The 19,141-nt window shown below is 45.4% G+C and overlaps 2 protein-coding genes and 1 long non-coding RNA gene across 14 annotated transcripts in view; 2 read left to right on the top strand and 1 right to left on the bottom strand.

Annotated features, from left to right (window-relative positions):
* The window catches only part of Eph (Eph receptor tyrosine kinase), an 87,592-nt gene extending 75,441 nt beyond the window's left edge, over window positions 1–12,151 (top strand). For 5 of the 10 annotated variants that reach the window (XM_076327701.1, XM_076327705.1, XM_076327704.1 and 2 more), the window contains one exon: window positions 2,203–3,856. In XM_076327701.1, coding sequence (XP_076183816.1) covers window positions 2,203–2,482 — 280 coding nt within the window. In that variant the 3' untranslated portion in view covers window positions 2,483–3,856. Of the gene's footprint in view, window positions 1–928; window positions 3,857–7,066 lie in introns of those variants that run through there. The other 5 variants (XM_076327703.1, XM_076327708.1, XM_076327706.1 and 2 more) reach the window with 3 other exon arrangements.
* Window positions 12,152–12,731: 580 nt separating this feature from the next.
* On the bottom strand, window positions 12,732–14,715 carry LOC143155235 (uncharacterized). 3 transcript variants are annotated; one of them, XR_012994356.1, is made up of 3 exons: window positions 14,633–14,715; window positions 14,112–14,194; window positions 12,732–13,546 (listed from the first exon to the last, which is right to left on the bottom strand). It is a non-coding gene; the product is annotated as an uncharacterized LOC143155235 (long non-coding RNA). The 3 variants fall into 3 exon arrangements; XR_012994355.1 differs by lacking the exon at window positions 14,112–14,194 and adding an exon at window positions 14,236–14,512 and having other exon boundaries at window positions 14,633–14,652; XR_012994354.1 differs by lacking the exons at window positions 14,112–14,194; window positions 14,633–14,715 and adding an exon at window positions 14,236–14,580.
* A 909-nt stretch (window positions 14,716–15,624) lies between these two features.
* LOC143155024 (large ribosomal subunit protein eL34) lies at window positions 15,625–16,806 on the top strand. The gene is made up of 3 exons (XM_076327241.1): window positions 15,625–15,696; window positions 16,402–16,599; window positions 16,674–16,806. The coding sequence occupies exons 1-3, from the start codon at window positions 15,632–15,634 to the stop codon at window positions 16,762–16,764; spliced, it is 354 nt and encodes a 117-aa protein (XP_076183356.1). The 5' UTR covers window positions 15,625–15,631; the 3' UTR covers window positions 16,765–16,806.
* Window positions 16,807–19,141: the final 2,335 nt, after the last annotated feature.

Consider the following 19,141-nt stretch of genomic DNA (forward strand, 5'->3'; position numbering starts at 1 on the left):
CGCGAACGATTCGACGAATAACGGACAGGGAGACCGAAACCCACGACCGACGGCGATACCGTGCAACCGCTTAACTCCTCGTCGAATCGTTCGTTGATCATCTCTTAACACGAATCATGCCGCATGCCACGCGAATCACACTTCGTGTCCATAAATTAATTTCTCTCGACAGCCAAAGGTTTTTTCCGTTCTCTCGCTGAATACTAAGAAGCTCACACGCTCTGCGCTCTCCACGTACGCTGTTAGACTGGGCTTTGATATTGTTGTTTGCTCGTTCGTACAATAGGATGTCACGCATACAAACGACGAATCTAACGACCGTCCAGGATAATATCGATCACGAGATACGTGTGTGTGCGCCCACCCGACACAGAGAGAGAGAGAGAGAGAGAGAGAGAGATTTCCGTGTGCACGTCTTACGCTCGAGGCGTCGTAAAAATACCTCGACCTGATTGGCATTACTGGAACCGGGCACATGTATAATATATGTTTTATATATATATATACATATGTGTATATATATACATATATATATACGTGTGTGTGTATATATATACGTACGATACTGGACTGATTTCTCATTTTTATTCGCACCTTTCGTAACATTTTCTTTCGATGCTACTGTGATTGGTTTTTCTTGGACACTGTTGCGTACATATACATATATATATACATATATATATATATATGTATTTTTTTTTTCTCTATAATTTTTTTTTTCTTTCTTTTTTTTTCATTATCAATCTTTTCTCTTTGTATTCTCACGTCTCCCGTAGCTCGAAGTCGTCAAAATTCATTCGTACAGCGCCTCCGCTTTCTCGCTTCTCGTTCTCTTTGAAATTCAAACGACGCCGGACGAATACGCGAAACGCGAGTCGACCCGCGACCGACACGAAAATGTTTCTGTTCGATTTTTTCTTGTTTGCAGCACATATTTTCGATGAATCTCGACGGGAGCGATCCGGTTACCGAAAAAAAAAAAAAATAAAAAAAAAAAAAAATAAAAAACACAGAGAAAACGTACGGTCGCTCGAAAGAGTTGCGCACCGATCACAAACGGGGAGTGGCTTTGCGCGCGTATACGTTCTGCGCTTTGAACGGCTTAACTTCCTTTGGGACGCGCGAAAAAAAAAAAAATAATAAAGAAAAAAAGTGGAAAAAAAAAAAAGAAAAGATATATCCGCTGCGTGCCTGCCCTTCCGTCTCCGTTTTCCGTCTATCTCGCTGGAAGGAAAATTAATTTATGGACGAAAGTCTCCGGCGCGATCGTTCTTCGCGGGATAATTTCTACGTTCGCGTTTCAAGAGAACGATGAAAAAAAAAAACAAGTGCGCATCGTACTGCGGTGGCTTTCAGAGAGCTTTTATCGCTTTAGCGCTTATCGTTTCTGTAATCCTCGAACCCCGTCCGTCCGTCCGTCCGTCCGTCCGTCCGTCCATCCGACCGTTCGACCGTTCGTCCGTCCGTTTCTCGTGCCTCCGCTTATTTCTACCGCGAACAACGGAAAAAAAAAGGCGAACAAAGGCCGAGATCGAACGATACTCGAGAGAGTCGGGACGTCTCGTTCCGCTTTATCGCCGGCCGATCGTTAATAAAGAATACGAGAAAGACGTCTGTGTTACGAGCGACCTCGGACCGCGGGAAAAAAGTATCGAGAGGGGACAAGAAAAAAAAAAAAAGAAACGAAAGAAAAGAAAGAGAGAGAAAAAAAACACGAAAAGGAAAAGGAAAGGCCCGATTTTTCTCCCGAAGCTCGAGAAAAACGATCGTAACGGGATCGTCCGGCACGAAACGAATCGATCGGTCGCGTCGCGTCGCGGGACCGATCGATTATCGTTCGATTCGAACGGGTCCCAAAGCGTTTTCGGGCGAAACGGAACGAAACGGATCGCGTCGCGGTTTCCCTGTTCCCTCTTCCAGTTCTCGGACGACGATTCGTCGATTCACCGATGGGATCGTTCGACCGACGACGAAACTTCCTCCAGGAAACTTTTGTTCTTCTCCTCCCGATCAACCAACCAACCAACCAACCAACCAACCAACCATCGACATCGTCCTTTTTTTTCTGGGCTAATTCTTTGTGGTTTTGGTTTTGTGGTGTCTTTGGTACCCGACTACGAACTGCAACCGAACGCAACTGCGACAACTACCGTCTACCACCAATCTACAACTCTCCAACAACAACTACAACAACAACAACAGCGTGAGGCCACCTGCACACAATCCATACTATGTCACAAGCCACGCGGCTGCCGCACAGGCCGCGGCAGCGGTCGCTGCGATTCCAGCCGCGGCCACGGGCCAGTTCGTAGACGTAGTCGGCCATCAGGCCCATCAAGCCCAGTCGACGATTGCCGTTCCAGTAATGCCACCAGGAGCCGGCCGTAGCTTACACTATCACACACACGCAGCGACACACGCATTGCCACAGCAACCACCGCTTACCTACCCCAATTGGGTCCCGTTCACGCACTTCGGTTAACGGCGAGAAACGATCGGTGGTCCCCGTTTCCGTTATCGAGACAAGTGCTTCTTGCTTGTTCTTCTTCTTCTTCCTCCTCCTCCTCTTGGTTGGCCCGCGAGAGATCCTCGGAAGGCGAGCAACGGTGAAATTCGTCGCGTGGACGCAGCAACACCGAGCGCGTTCCACGCTCGGGAGGATCTCTTTCTCGAGGGATCGATTTTTGATCGCGCGTACCTTTCGCTCGCCTTCTCGATCCTCCCGCGTCGGTGTTGGTTCGAGGCCAAAGCCGCGCGCGATTCACGAATATTGTTCGGTAAGGTCGAGGACGAGCCACGCTCTTCGCTCCGCGTTCCGTTCGCGGTAACGAACGCCGCGAACGGGACAGACGACACGCGTCTGTCGTTTTCCCACGAGTCTTCGACCGAGTTTCGACGACGGTCCGTCGACGGACCGGATCAACAGGTTCGAGAAACGAATCGTCCGACCTCGCGTATTTTTCCGCAACGTCGACGCGTTTCGTGGAGATTCGCGCGGCTTCGATCCGACGCCGGACGATCCCGAGGTGGAAAAAAAAAAGAAAAAAGAGAACATCGCGTCGAAGGAATCGATCTCGACGAGCGACACTTCTCTCTCGGCGACGGGGAGGAGGGAGGATGGTTTCGCGAAACTTAGAAACGTTCGATGCGCGCGTATCTTTTAGAGAGTACGCGCGTTAGGTAAAAAATTCGTAGTTGGTCTCGGTCGAGATTTCCGTTTTCAAAGCGTGTTATCGATATTAGGTGTGCGTAAAATGGTAGCGGACTAGCCGTCGTAGACGATGAATTTTCTCTCGATTATATCCCGGTGGTCGCGTCCGATCCTTCGGATCGCGATCCGTGGAATACTTGCGCGCGTACGCGTATATATATATTTAAAACGAAAAAAAAAAAAACAAAATATATATATATATAATATTATTTATCGGAAAGAGCAGAGTTTTTTATCGCGATGTTCGAGCGAGCGCCAACCGCGATAGATTTTATCGGTTTTAGCCGCCGCGCGAAAATCGTATAGAGAGTATTTATGGTTCTAGTTAGCGAGATTTAAATGGAAAAATTTTAAGAGAACAGTTTTTTCGTAGAGGTAACGAGAATTTATAGAGGACGAATCGAACCAACGAATAGCAATATAGGAGAGAGAACTCGGGCTGGAAGCTCGGGACGAGATAAGGGGAAAGAGATACGAAGAGAGAGAGAGAGAGAGAGAGAGGATTTTATCCGCGAGACGCGTTGCACGCGAGAAATACGGTCATAGTCTTTCAGATGTTTTTCTAATTCTCGATATACGTAATACATATATCTACGAATATGCATCTCGCACGAGTATACGTAAATACATATATATATATATTATTATTATTATTATTATTATTATGATTATTATTATTAAAAAGCGGACATATATTTATCGATATATATATATATATATATAGTATTTATCGACATCATCGACTTTACGGCGAACAAAACTGCAAAGACTTATTAGCATTTAATCGCGCGAGAGCTACCGTTCGAGACCAGATTAGAATAGTATTTTTCTACTTGATCCCGAGGAAAGTCGGAAAAACCGTACAGAGAAACCGCTCGCGACGCGCCCAGGCTGTGTTTCCACGCCGAGCGATCGATCGCGGCGTCGTATTCGCGCTTACTTACCTTTTAGGAAGAAAACTTCGGAAAGTCGATCGTAGCGGTTCACGCATACGTTGCGCAACACCATTGCAGGAAAAATGCAATCGATCGAAGGGAAATACAACGGAGGGATGGGAGGGAGGGGGCTGGTTTCGAAGGGGCGGCGTATTCTCGAACGATTTTCTCGTTCCGATCGAACCGCCCTCACGACCCAGTGAAACGAGAGGAAATCTCCCCGAACGGACAATCAGCGTAGACGCGCGTTAACCCCCGTGGAAATCGAATCGAGTTTAGCGCGCGCGCTAATTACCTCCGAGTTCGCGTCGACAATCGCGATAAACGAGCTTCGCGCGATCCACGTACACACACACACACACACACACACCGAGAGAGAGAGAGAAAGAAAGAGACAGACACACCCGCGCGTACACATCCGCGACAATTCGCTCGAGAGAAATCGTCGAAAAGGAGGAAAAGAAACACAAAGATTGGGTAAAGATCGCGTGCACACACACACGTACACACACGTACACGCGCATACACGCACACGCGCAATACAAATACACAAGCACACGGAAAAGTGTGTGACCTCCATCGCACTAACAAATGCTAACAATTGTCAGAATCAGGGAAAGGGGTGCTCCACCCCCACCCCCACCCGCCTCGTCGACATCCTCCAACGTGCATTTGAGGAAAAGGTAACAAAATCAAGAACAGCTTTCAGCCGACCAAAAAGTAAACAAAGTACGAAACGAGCGAGGAGCAGCGACGAGCCGCGCGTGAACGAGAACACGCGTTCCTCGCGAGGAACGCGCCACGGACGACGAACGCGCGAACTCGCTCGGTAGCTCGCACCGCGCGCGCGGTGGCGAATCTCACCTCGCGGCTGGTCGCTCTCGCCGCTTCGTTGGTTTCACCCCCCAAAACCCCCGAACCCCCCCACCGAGTATTGCTGCCACGTAGACAGCATTTGCTCTGCTTGTACCCTCTTAGTTACGTATCGCACTGCTTGCTTCGTACGCACCATTATCCATTCACGTATCTCTACGTAAAACGTCCAGCTATGATTATCTCCGAACTCCGTGTGTGTACAACCGTCGACGTAATCGCATCGGCATTAGTACTCTCATTACCGCCATTAGCGACTCTTGTCACCGTCATCGCCATCGACTCGCACCATCTCACCAGCAACGATCCACGAGCGGCCACGACTTTTCGCGACCTCGCCCAACCGCCCGACACCGAAAACGAATCCGCTCGCGTCCCGCTCAATCTCCTCGTTGCACTCGCGGCCGATCGCGGACCAACGGTACGGGCGCGGTCGTGGAAAGTTCATCGCGCCACCCACCCACAACCCCCGGTCCAAATGTACATAAAGATACGCATTATCGACTCCCCGTTGGGCCAAGTTCCGTCTCACCCCGTAATAAGTCCGTCGAGCGAACGAACACCGAGCAACGACTCTCGAATCGGTAGCGGTCACTCGAAACTCGACTCGCACCTCTTCGACACCCTAACCAGCAACCCCTACTTTCGCCCCGAGCTCGAACTCCAATCGCGAAACGTCTTCCTCGTTCGACGATCGTTCGAGTTCGCGCATCGGTGGAGACATAAATCGTTTCGAAATGTAAATCGAAGGAGCGTTCCGAGGAAATCGGTCGCGGAGATTCCAGCTTCTCGTTTTGGAACCGGCGAAACGATACCGTGTTCGAGATGAATTTCCTCGAGAACGAATCGTCGCGAGAGAATTCTCCCAAAGGGGAGGAATCTTTGGGATCGGTTTTCTCGAAATGTGTAAATTCGATACGCGAGGAATCGTCTTCCTGGTCGTAACGCGAGTACCGTCCACGTCGGCCGAAGATCGTAAGGAAGAGTACGTAAGTGGGATCGTAACGGACGATTTACGAACGTTTTCGGTCGATCGTACGATTTAACGGCGGGACAACGTCTTCGATGTTTCGTCCTTTCTCGCGACAGAACCGTGAACCCGGAAACGTTCGTTCGCCGAGCGTGGTTGTTCTTTTCTCGTTCCTAACTCCGCGCCGAAACGATAAACGCGCGCGTTGTACGACAACGGTGATCGTACCGCGAACACGAGTGTCGTTGGTGTATAAATCGAAAAGGAACGTACCAGAAGAGCACGCACGCGTTGCGCTCGAGCTTCTTCTCGGGTACAAAGTAATCGCGTTTCGTATCGTCGAATTTTCGAACCGCCTACGCTACGTTGAATGCTATTTCTTCGACTCTTAACTCGAAAGTAACTCGAAACTTTGTACACTTTATCTTTACGTCGACAATCGCGTAACTCGTTGCTCGCTAAATGGTTCTCGGATGTGGAAAACAAATTAAAATCATCCGGTCGCGTTTCGCGCTCGATCGCGAGGTACAACGGTGGTGGTACTTCGATCTCGTCCTCTCGCGAGGAAGACGTTCCGCGACCGTTCGGGGCTACTGTGTGTGTGTATTTAATCGTTTCCCCGACCGTAAAGTTAACCCCCGTGTACATATATGCTCACGTATCTTGACACCCAGCTCCTTTTCACGCGAACCGATCCGAGACGATCGGCTCTCGCTGTAGAAGCAATTCCACGGTAATTGAACGCGTAGCGAGTATCGGGGCGACGAGGTCCCCGTGCGAACTCGAAACAACCCTTTACGGTTCCCGCGCCACCAGCCCTGCGGAGGCGAAAAAACGAAAGGCGTGCGAATCTCGCGCGGCGAGAGTAACGCCTGCGTCGTTTCGCTCCGGAATCCTTAGACGTCTCTCGAGACGAGCCCGGCGTAGATCCTCGAACGAACCGATTCCGAGTCTCTCGGTTCGTCTAGTGTCCCCCCACATCCCCTCTTGACCCTCTACCCAAGGCCTGTCGTCGATCCCGAGAAAGAAACGGCCGAAATACCGATCGAAATTCGTCTAACGCCGTATTCTCGACAGGGGCACCAATCCACTGGCGCCGGACGCGGTGGACTTGACGCAGTTGACGTCGGTCGGCGAGTGGCTGGCCTCCATAAAGATGTCGCGGTACGCGGACAGCTTCGAGAGGTCCGGCGTGACCACCCTGGAGGCGGCCGCCCGTGTCACCGTTCAGGAGCTGACGGCGCTCGGCGTCACGCTGGTGGGCCACCAGAAGAAGATCATGAACAGCGTGACGGCGCTCAGAGCGCAGTTGTCCGCCTCCTCGCAGGGCTTTCTCGTCTAACCGCGCGCCGCCCGGTCGGTGCGCTTCTCGGAGGATCTCTCGCGTCGATCGCCGTCCGGCCACGGTAACCTAACGGCATCCTAGTCAGGACGATGGACGCGCGTCCTCGGACGGGGTACCTCGAGCGGGCCGAGAAACCGTAAACGAAAGCGTCGTAGCGAGCGACGCGAGCGACACAAGCGACGCGATCGGGTCCGAAATCGAGCTCGTCTATTTCTCCGATCGGAAATCGCCTCCCACTCGCGAATCCTCCGCGAGGATCGTCGCCGAGCGGGACGCGGAGAAGGTCACACTGCCACCGGGAGTGCGCGCGTCGCCGCGCAGGATTCGCCCTCGAGTTCGGGATCTCGTCGGCGACCAACGGTAAACAATTTCGCTATCACTGCCACCGTAAGAGCCGTTTGTCCGCGCGATCATCGACGAGACCGTCCCCGTTCGACGCGTTTCATTCTCTCCGCGCGTCACCGGTCCGCCACCCGATCGTAAACGCGCCACGAGCGAGCGCGCGAACCTACTCGCGAACGAGAGCTCGCTCACCCTCGAAAACTGTCCAACGCACTGAATCTTTGCTCATCGCGCGGCCACGCGCGTACGTAACGCTTCCGTTTACCGATATCCGAGGACGTACGATCGCGCCGCGCCGCGACCCGATCGCTCGCGCGCCGCGAAACGAGCACGCAACCGCCATCGGGCGGAGAACCATTGTACGACGAACAGACACGGCCTAAAGCGTCGGACGAAAACGACGAACCGCGCCCGGACGTCTCGCTTCTCTCGGACGATACCCGGGTCCGTCGATCTCGGACGCGAGCCGAGCACGAGAGAAGCCGAGGAGACCCGAGGGGGCCCGAACGGCGGCGCGCGACGTCGGACGCTCGCGGAAACGAGCCCCTAACGCCGCGTTTTGTCGTCGCTACCGTACAACGAATATTTTCTAGCCCCTATCCGACACACGCGCAAACGAGAGAAGAGTTCCTCGCGTCGCCGTCGCGCAACGCGAGCTGGACACCGGCCTAGATTTTCCCCCCCCCCCCCCCCTACGGCGACGAAACGAGGCGACCGACCACCGCGAACGACGAGTGATTCCTCTCGCCTTGTTCGCGTCACGATCGCGAGAACCCCGTGCGTGTAAAGCAGGTACCTGTCGATCGAGCGGTAAACGACCACGAGATCGCGCGCGCGAACGAGAGGAGGAACGGAACATGTGCCAATGATGCGCGAGAAACGAGAGTAAACGAAATCCGTGTAAGCGATTCTCGCGACCGGGAGAGGAGAGACGATCGCGAAACCGAGGGGGATGGTATAGAAGAGGTAGCGAAACATTGGCGTCGAACGAGCGTCCCTCGGTAACATATCAAGACGCCCCCTCGTTAGAGGGAACAGAGAGAGAGAGAGAGAGAGAGAGAGAGAGAGAGAGAGAGAGAGAGAGAGAAGAGATGTTTCCGCGGCACGAGCGAGCGACGTATTTTAGCGATCTCGGCTGCCAGCTAGTAGATTTTTCCTTTCGACGCGACGGTTGCTCGAACAGTATCATCGGGAACGCGACACGTCCATGGAGCTCCGGAGCGCGCGATTCGTTCGCGACGATCTCCGAATACGTGGATCTCGTCGCGGCGAATGGCTGCCGTATCTTGTTACGCGTTCGCCGATTTTAAAGACTGCTCCCCCGGCCACTGGGCCCACCCGTGTCCAAGCGCTTCCGGACGCTTCCCCGAGCGTGTCCGGCGAGCCACGGGACATTTTTTATTCTTAATTTAACGAATTACGCTCGTAGGAATATAGTTGGCGGGCACGACGCCGACGACGGACGAGCGGAACCGAAACGATCGTAGCACCGATCGCGAGAGGAAAACGACCCAAGGAGAAGATCATCGTGGTCGTTATCGGTTCTCTGTTCTCGATCCGTCCACGGCGTCGAGCCCTCGATCGGGAGATTCGTACTCGAGGTCGTTCCGTTCGCGTTCGAATAACGCGACGGAAGGTCCCGGTGAGGTCCCGGGCGAGTCGCGCGGCGCGAAGCGAAGCGGAGCGGAGCGGAACGCCCCGCGCGACCCCTCGGTCTCCGAGTTCAGGGGAGAAAGAGAAAACCCGAAAAGCTACTGGAAGTATAATAAAAAAAAAAAAAAAAAAAAAAACGGCGACGATTTAAGAAGCAATAAGCGAATACACGCAAATGCAGATTTTTATATAGAGAATGTTAACAAATTTCAGAAAGATATTAATTATCGATAGCGCTATCTTCCTAAATGTTCGTATTAAAGAAAAAAAATGAAAGAAAAGTTAACGAGAGGGCTAAGGTTAAAAGCGTGGTCAAGGGTGACCGTGTCACGCTTTACGGGGGAACAACGACCGAACGAGATCGTCCTCGGCGTCCCGATTTCGCGGGATTCCGGAAGTAACGAACGAAAGCGTTTAACGACCGTCGAACGGGAGTGAGAATTAACGGGAGGGGGGGCGGGGACGTTTCTCGATCGGCCGTGGTACCGCCACGGAAGAAGAAACGCGAGAAAAGGTTTTAAGAACTCTTTCGGCTGTAACTATTTGTGTCTAGCGACGAACCTGCGAGTGCGACCTGAAGTTTTGAGAATGTCGATAGTTTCAGCGGATTTAATATTTAGATTTCATAGATCTCTATCGATATTACACACGATCGTAGGCACGAAACGAGCAGATGATAATTAGTTAGAGCGTAAAGGATATCTTATTAGAGAGACCTTTTCGATTTTCACCTTTTTGTGTCTTTCGAGTATTCGAACCGCCTCGGGAAGGGGCTCTCTCCCTCTTTTTTCCCTACCTAAGTCCATCCCGACCCTTCCGAGTAATCAATTCTCATTTCTTCCGCCGCTTATTTGTACCCGTCGACGCGACCAGCGACGAAAATCCGAAACGAGACCGTTTTTTTTCACGAATCGTGGACCTACGCGGAACCTCGAGCCTCGCGAAACCCTCGATGTGCTTCGAGACGAAAGACGCATTCGAGAACTGTGAATCCTCGACGTTGAACGAGAACTCGACGCGTCGAGAGGTAGATATCGCGAGTAGAATGGACGGTCGGGTAACTTTTGATACGATTGGAAACTTGGTCCAGGTTCGATCTTTCGTGTCGTTCCTGGAACGTGCGTGGCGAAGTTTCGTTGTCGAGAGTTTCGAAATGTATCGAGAGTTTCGAGAAACGGTCGAGGTTTCGTTGATCCACGAGCACGTTGTTTCGGTTTCGAGACACATTCCCCTCAACGACTCGAAATTCGAAGCGTCGCCATCTTCGGGACGCGCGAGCTTCTCTTTCTATTGGTACCCGCCTGCCCACCCCCACCCCCCGCGCGCTTTCAAAGCTTTCGATCGTACTTGGCGTCGATGTATTTACGTTGTCTCCGACCGACACTCTCCCCCTCCCAATCCGGTACAGGACGCGCGGAGAGCTTTTATGATTTTCGAGAGACAGAGTCCGAGAGCAGGAACGAGCGTTAGGAAAAATTTGTAAGCGTAGAGAAATCGCGTAACGTAAATCAAAATTCCTCCTCGATTCTCGCGCGAACGAACTTCGGTTGCTTCTCCACACCTTCGTCGTCACCGCCACCCCTACCCGCCCCCTGATCTCCTTTGCCTAATGGTTTACCCTTCGTGTTCGCCATCGACCACATCCTCTTCTTCTTATTATTATTAGTTACGGCTTTTGATTCTTTTTTTGTTTTTTTTTTCCCTTCAAATAATCGATTACTCCGTCGAGGAAACGCAACGGACGAGTAAACGAACGAGAAATCGTCGGAGAACCTCCCCCAAACGCCACCCCTGTTTTTTTTTCTTTTTTTTTTTCTTTTTTCTCTCTCCTCTCTTCTTAACACCTTCTTACTCGATTAATACCCTTTCTGTACTACTATTTATTAAAAAGCAAAGAAAGCCTTATTTATTGTTTAGAGATCTGACTAAATTAAAGCGAACGTTCTAATTGTCGTAGGTTTATCTATTTACCCTTGCTAGAATCGTGCGAAAGGGGACGAGAGAAAGATGAAGAATAAACGCAGTTTGTTTCCTTGTCACGAAGTTTCCCCGAAAGAACTCCGCCGTTGTAAAACGAACGAAAAAAGAAAAAGAAGAAAAAAAAAAAAAAAAGAGAGAGAGAAAGAATGAGCGAAACGAAAGGAAAGAAAAACCAGAGCACCACAGCATCATAGATACGATCGTCGAGTCTCTAAGCAGCTATATTATCGATTAGTTAAGCGTTTTCTTTTTGCTCTTTTCTTTAAGCGACCCACGTGCGCGCGTTTTTTTTCTTTTAATTCTGTTCCATTTTTTTTTTTCTTTTTTTTTTCCAATTACCGTACCCTTCTTGTCTTACCGATCTGTTTACAGCGAACTTTGTCAATGTACCTGCTTCGAAAACGAAAAGCAAACAAAAAACGAAACGGAGAAAAAGTAAACGTAAAAAGAAACGTATAAGAAAATTCGCGAGAAGACAAAGCACACAGGTACCGTCCCGTATATATTATAAATAGCTCACATCATAACTATCACGTACTCGCATCATAATTTATGTATACTCGTTGAACTGAGTTTTCACAAGAATTGGTTCAGCGAATCGCCACCGTGTGTCCTCGATTCATTGTATAAAACTACAAAAAAGAAAAAAAATGGAAAAAAAAGCAAAGCGACAAAGCGCAACAGATGCAATAAGAGAGTTAAATGTCGACAAATTTTGGAATGTGTCTAAAAACATTTTTCCTATGGTGTTGTCAAGACGATGTTGAATGTAAATAAGATATAATAAATAATATACCTTATACGATGTAAAAAAAAAAAAAAAAAAAAAAAAAAAAAACAAACAGAGGAAATTGTACTTTGATCTTCCTGTCTCCGCGTATCCGTTGCAAATGTATCGATTCGGAATGCACCTTTCTTTGAAATCGGTGAATCAAGACTGTCACGAGGCGTGTGTAATTCTCGAAACAATTTTGCTTTGTACCGTTCCACCTTGCTCGTAATCTCTGAAACCGTAACCATCGTTTTCGATGGAACTGTTTTCAACTTTCGACCAATCGTTTTTGCTCTTGACGCGTTCGAACGCCTTGGATATGATTTTGTACGATCGAGTGAACGATTATTGCACTCTCTTGAAGGTAAGTAGTGAATCCAATACTTTGAGTCTGACTACGCTTTTGTGTAAACACAATCGTCGTTGAAACATCAAAGTCGCGTTACAAACGTATTTACGATATAATTGTACTCTCGACTAGAACCAAGGATCGCAGACACAGCGAAGACTCGCAGTTTATGATATTTTATCTTCGTTTGCGTCTATGAAAATGTTTAAACGAATAAATGAATAAACGAATTTAGCCGGACCACGGCCGATCATTCAAGATTTCGGCGAACTGCGTTATTGGAGTAATATTATAATTTTATTCGAACGTTAAAACTATGTAATCGATTGTACAACTATAGTTGTTATACTAAAAAAAATACATATCTACTATATTCGTTGTTAGAATAGGTTTAGAACAATAAATGGTAGCTATCTTTTAAACTGGCTATAAGCGGAAATTTTGTATTAAAGCGAAACAAATATCGTCGATCTTTCTTTTACCAGTAATTTTTGTTACATCGAAGCAGATTTAAATCGATTCTGGTCCGTGATCGGAATAAGTAGATTAATAGCGGTAAAGATAAAACAAAAACAGCGATAGAAGATATTAACGATATTGGCATTATATGTAGATACGAAATAATTGATCGATTTTATTAAAAACAAACTTTGAACCGGTACCGATCCGCGAATCAAGGTTTACGTGTTCTTTTTACATTACGCTCATTATTGTGCGCTGTACTTAAAAAGATGTAAATGTTTCTTCAACGTCTCCGAGAAAAAACGAATTACCGATCGTTAAATGTATTTCGTCAAATTTCCGGAATTAATTTTCAGCTACGAACGATGCTCTGGAAAAAAAATTCGTGATACGTAAAGTACAAAAGTGAGTTATTAATTTATAAAGTAAAATATTATTTGTTAAATATATTTCGTTGCATTTTCAGAACTTTGATACACGTCGCTGTACTGAATCGCATTAGAGTAATAATAAGAACTTCTTCGAAGTGCACGAATGGTAACGGGTAATTTTGTACAAAGAATCCACAACCATCGACCAAGCCTGCTTGTACTCTTTTCCAAAATCCAAATATCATTGTTGTTGTTGCTTTTATAAATCGACTAATTTTTAGACCTGCAAAACGTTCGAATAAATCCGAGCAACGTGCAATACGTATGCAAAACATAGAATGTACATTACGTTGCTTTAAAATGTAAAGAACGTGTGTTAGAATACATCGAAATATGTATAATGCGCAGTGTATACAACATAATGACTTAGTTAGTTGTTCTTTACCCTCTACGTTGTTTATATTCTTAAGTATCGTATCGAACGCTATATAATCTTTGTATTTTTAAAAATTGTAACATACGCTGTAGATTCTTTATATGTTAAAGTTTCGTTCTCTTCACTGACACTCTCTCTATTTTAGATTATCGTTTGTACACTATACCGTCTCTCTTTATGCCAGAATCGTAAATGTGAAAATGTTCACTTTTTAAATAAAAATGCACATTGAATATCTTTCTTTTGTTCCTAACTTTATGCCAAAACGATAAATATGTACACTGAATAACAAAGGAATTGAAAAGTTGAGAATAACAAATATTTTGCGTCTAATTGTAAGTTTCCAGAATTTATGAAATCATATATTCGTAGTTCTGGCATAAAGGGAAAGATTCTTTATATTTTCGATTACCATACCAAGTACTGCATTGTACATGCGATTATATATTCAAATGCATTTTCCAAGTCCTGATATGTTATGTGTACATCGTGTAACTAAAATAAACAAAATATTAATTACGTACATAGAAACTAACCTCAAAACATAATGAAATATATTTAATAAATAAAAGTATAATCCATGAATTGATGACCAGTTTTAAGCTTTACGTATCATGAACATTGTTAATTCGTAACGACGTATACGACTTGTCACACATGAATTAGTCATGTCGAGGTTAACTGTTTAAGAAGGTTAAAGCCTTCTCCGCATTTACTCGCTCTCGTTTTCGACGAAAACGAAGAGATACGGCCACTCGAGAATTGCGTATCTTTTACTTCATACAGTACACGCCGATTCAAAGCAGCTCGTTACTGTTGACGAGAAAATACCGTTTTTTACATTGGGCTGCCGCCAAACATTTTGGCGCGCAAAATCAAGATACGGAAAAGTCACGATGAACGGTACAACTAGTAAAAACTGTATATACGTACTTCGTAAAGGCGGGAAGACTACCGATCGGCAGAACAACATTAGTAACTCAGACTGTAAACAATGTCTACACGGCATTTAAAAGCTATGGATTTAAAAATAATTTGTAATCGAGAAAGTTTTACTTTATCGATTACAGAATTGTTGAAACTGTTGTCCTCGTTGTCGAATGCATAGCTGTGCGTATCTAATTACCGATGCACAAACTCTCGGTAACGTGTTTCGAGTTTTCAATTCCTCGAATGCATGATTAATTGCTTGTACTAATTGATCCCGACTTTCGATACCTTCACTTTACCACACTTTTAGTATACCGTAATTTAGGTATAACTCGATTTTCTCGAAAACAGCCTTGAATGAAATTGTACTCTATATTTTTTGCTTATATTTATGTAAGGAATCATCGTAATGCTTGTGCTTATTATTTGACTGGACTCTGTATCCATACGATATCGTCAATTTTATTATTATATATCTTCCCTAAGTTAAATTTATGATCGTGTTTAGTTAATAATTTGTTTAGATTGTAATTAATTAAATTCAATGCCTTTGAGTAATTATATTACGTCATATGTAGAGTACAATATAAGCATTAAATCTGCTTGAAAACAGAGTTGGTGTTGTCATCTAGCGGTGAGAGGCTTGAATCATTTTTAATACATTTGAGGCGCTTTTTTACTGGTAGCGACATCTGTTTGTAAATTTAGTTATAAAAGTACTTCGAACCGTTCACCGCTAGATGGTTGTACCATTTCAATGTCCGATCACGCTTGCGTAGAATATACTTTTTTCGCTTTAGCCGCTTCCTTTTCCGTTTAGCTCTGAAAAAGGTTCGTGTAATTTTGATCCAATTTTATGTTATCCATATTATTTATAACAATCGTCGTAAATAAAATTGTCTTTATAATTGTTTCAAGATCTGTACTCCTCCACTATGTTATTTATCATAATATACACGAATTTTTTTCTCTAATGAAAACATTTATAATTACAGAACCAAAATGGTACAGCGACTAACCTATCGTCGACGTTTGTCATACAACACAAAAAGCAACAGGAGACGCGTGTAAGTAATTTGTTATCACTTGTACGACAACAAAGTGATTTATGTATTGTTTGTGTCTCTTTTCCGCCATTCCGCGACATGTAAATTTTCCCTGAAACTTGCGAAATTGCTATTTTTTTAATGGATAGAGGTTATGTTTTGTTTTATTTCTTGAATGTATGGAGTCCACGTGTACCCGACAATTGAAGCAAATCCGTGCTAATTTAACGAAATTGAGAACAACATTGTCGTTAGTCATTCGTCTGCTTATCAATTTATTAAAATTTTACGCGTCAGAGACATAAACAGTAAGTAAATCTTTCGTTTGCTTTTTGCAAGTTGCGTATGCCATTGAATTCTCACATTTGTTTATTTGAGTATAACTCGATAAATTTGTTCATTGTCTGACCGTATTTATTTGCTTCTTCGCTATGCTTACTCTTGAAAACTTTTCTATCGTGTCCCTTCAAACGAGACAGTTGCAATAATTCTTTTTCCAATTAAAGCGATAAGTGGTGTTTTAATTTGTTACGACTCATAATTTACAAGTATTTGTGTCAAATTTTATCAGAGTACGTATCGAGATTAATTTTTGCAAGTATATATTGACCCACTAATGCGTTACTTTACTAGTTACGTATATAGAGTCAAATAATATTAGCGCTGAATGGAAATCCGATGCGAACAAAATGCACGACAGTGATAATAACAGCTGTATTTTTTCAGGGTACGCACTCCTGGTGGAAAATTAGTGTATCAGTACCTTAAGAAACCGAAAAAGATCCCCAGATGCGGTCAGTGCAAAGACAAGCTCAGAGGTATCCAACCCGCCAGGCCTATGGAAAGATCGAGAATGTGCAGGCGTAAGAAGACGGTAAAACGCGTATACGGTGGAGTTTTATGTCACAAATGTGTGAAAGAAAGGTGCACCTTCGTTTCCTTCGCGTTAATAACGTTCACGCTTATAAATACTCACGTCTGTTCGGTTATATTTTCAGAATCGTCCGTGCGTTCCTGATCGAGGAACAAAAAATCGTTGCTAAGGTGATGAAAGCCCAAGCTATTGCAAAAACGAAGGCGGAGAAGTAATCGTTTGCTTTAATAAAATAAAATATATATAAAACCGAAAAACAGCTGAATTATCTTTGCGATTGAAAATTGTCTCCAAAACTTTTGTCCTTAACGATCTACAGTACGTCCTAGAGAAGCACCGAAGAACCGTTGCTCCAGGGAATCGCTTATGCATACAGATCCCTTAACATGGACTTTGGAATCTCGGTAAACTTCTTTCTTCGTCGAAACACTGGGTCTGTATCCATGGATCATAATTCATCCGTATCGTACAAAATTTCATCCCTGTATCGCTGCATCTCCTCTGTTATAGGAAAACGCGTTGTAATGTTTATAGTTACGTGTAGCTCAAAATCTGCGTAAATAACGACTCCTGCAAATCTCAGCCTCAGACTCCCACCTCCAAACACGGCCAATTCCCGTCAAAACGTTAAAACGGTCGTCAGATTTAAAATTAAGACACATTCGAGCAAATAGAGGTCGCGCGATTGGCACAGAGCATTCGCTTTCCCGGTACAGTTGAAGCCAGCAGCGAGAACACGGTGCAGGGATAAGAGGCGAGTATTGTATTCCGCTTATGGTCAAGGAGTGTGCGAAACCAGTCTCGGGACAGCGTGACTCGCCAGCCTCGGTGCACTTAACAAGTGCCTTATTTGCTGAGCGGCGAGTGTACATATATGTAGCGATATCGCGCGCTATAGTTTCCACGGTGGCGCAGAAATGCTCCAGCCGGGCCCAGGTGAGTGCCGTAAAGGCTTGTCACCTGAGAATGCGGACGGCGAGTTGGCTATTAAATACTTTCGTTTCGCCAAACTGCCTCGTGTCTACGATCCCCTATTACCGTACGAGACTGTTGATCTTATCGACCGGAGGAGCCTTCTCAAACGTTCGATCGCGACGCGCGTTCGTAAATCTCCGAAACGATTAATTTCGAAATAGTTATACAGGTAATCCCGTTCCCAACGAGCTGGCTTCGTTATTACAATTTCAAGACAGGAAAATCGTTCAGATCTGGACGAGAAAAAAAAAAAGAAAACTTCGCGCGAGAAGGTTTTGCACATATTTTATCGATACGATTAAACGGTTACATAAATTTTTTTTCAACTCGAAGTAACACGGTTACGAAAATATTGTCATCGGCGAGGGACGTACTAGTATATCGTTTTCGATTTCTCGAAATTGTTGACGGTCGGAATCCGCAATCACCGAAAAGAAAAAAAAAAAACGAAACAGAATTTCAATAACTATCAATGTATCTTTTAATTGTTGTTATTTTTGAGGAATTATACGAACGAAGCGTTTTATAATGTGTTGTAATTGCAAGTCACTCTGTTGAATCTTTTTTCTTTAGATTGTCGACAAATTTGAAGCGTTACGGTCCGAGAAAAACACGTTTCAAGTTTTCGCTAACGTTATTTTATGTTACGTAATTGGTTACCTGTAGATACATTTTGCGGTCAACTATTCTTACCCTTTTGGTGTCTATGGTTCGTTCGAAACAGTGTTACTCGCAAATATTATTCGTAACACTTTTGAACAAGGATTTTACATAAACTGCGTCCAAGATTTTAGGACCGCGCGATAAATTTTTATAACTTCGCGTACACGCACGAAACTAGTAATCGCATAACAAATACAATTTGATCAGAATTTATTGCAGCTATCCGTAAGAATTATTGCGCAGGTCGATACACCGAAATATAAATAAGTATATAAACTGGCAGGTATACACAAGAGCCGTTTGATTTTCAAAGGACTGAAATATATTTTATTCTGTAAGATAGGGACGGGTCGTTCCGTATGTTCGGCTGTTTACGACGGGATTGCAGAGCCTTCGTGGGGGAAAGTCCTGTCACAGGAGGATTCGAAATGTATCGGAGGACCATCTGGTAATTGTTGCGCTGGCGAGGATAACGGAAGAGGTCCGTGGTGAAAGAGGGATGCACCGTGTAGCTCAAGAAAGTAGTTCTAGGACAATCTTGGCAACGAGTAGATCAATTGTATCGATAATCCACAAACGTATCGTATAACTGTCTAAAAATAGTTTCTAAAAATTCGTAAAATGGAACCTTTGTATCTGCAGATTATAACGGACAAAGAGTTACAGCTCGAGCAATTTTTGAGAAGCTGTTACAACCCTTTGGGATAATATTCTTGAATACCGATACTCTCGAAATATTAAAAAAAAAAGAAGAAAGAAATAAGTATGACTCGCCCCTTTTCTCGTCATCGCTCGTGAAGTATTATCGACCGATTGTACTAATAAATCGATCGTATTCGTACGTAACGATTCGTATCGCAAGACAATATTCGTCTAAAAAAAAGTAATACATATTACAAAAATCTACTACGCCTTTTGTGCGCGATACGTACGTACATACGTACACAAGATGGT

Source organism: Ptiloglossa arizonensis, chromosome 2 (assembly GCF_051014685.1).
Source record: "Ptiloglossa arizonensis isolate GNS036 chromosome 2, iyPtiAriz1_principal, whole genome shotgun sequence".
In the NCBI taxonomy this organism is placed as follows: domain Eukaryota; kingdom Metazoa; phylum Arthropoda; class Insecta; order Hymenoptera; family Colletidae; genus Ptiloglossa; species Ptiloglossa arizonensis.

Bases quoted from the DNA above. Each gene is read 5' to 3' on its own strand.
- LOC143155024 (XM_076327241.1), top strand. From the start codon at position 15,632: ATGGTACAGCGACTAACCTATCGTCGACGTTTGTCATACAACACAAAA. The intron at 15,697-16,401 runs GTAAGTAATTTG...GTATTTTTTCAG, and splicing joins AAAAGCAACAGGAGACGCGT to GGTACGCACTCCTGGTGGAA. The intron at 16,600-16,673 runs GTGCACCTTCGT...TTATATTTTCAG, and splicing joins CACAAATGTGTGAAAGAAAG to AATCGTCCGTGCGTTCCTGA.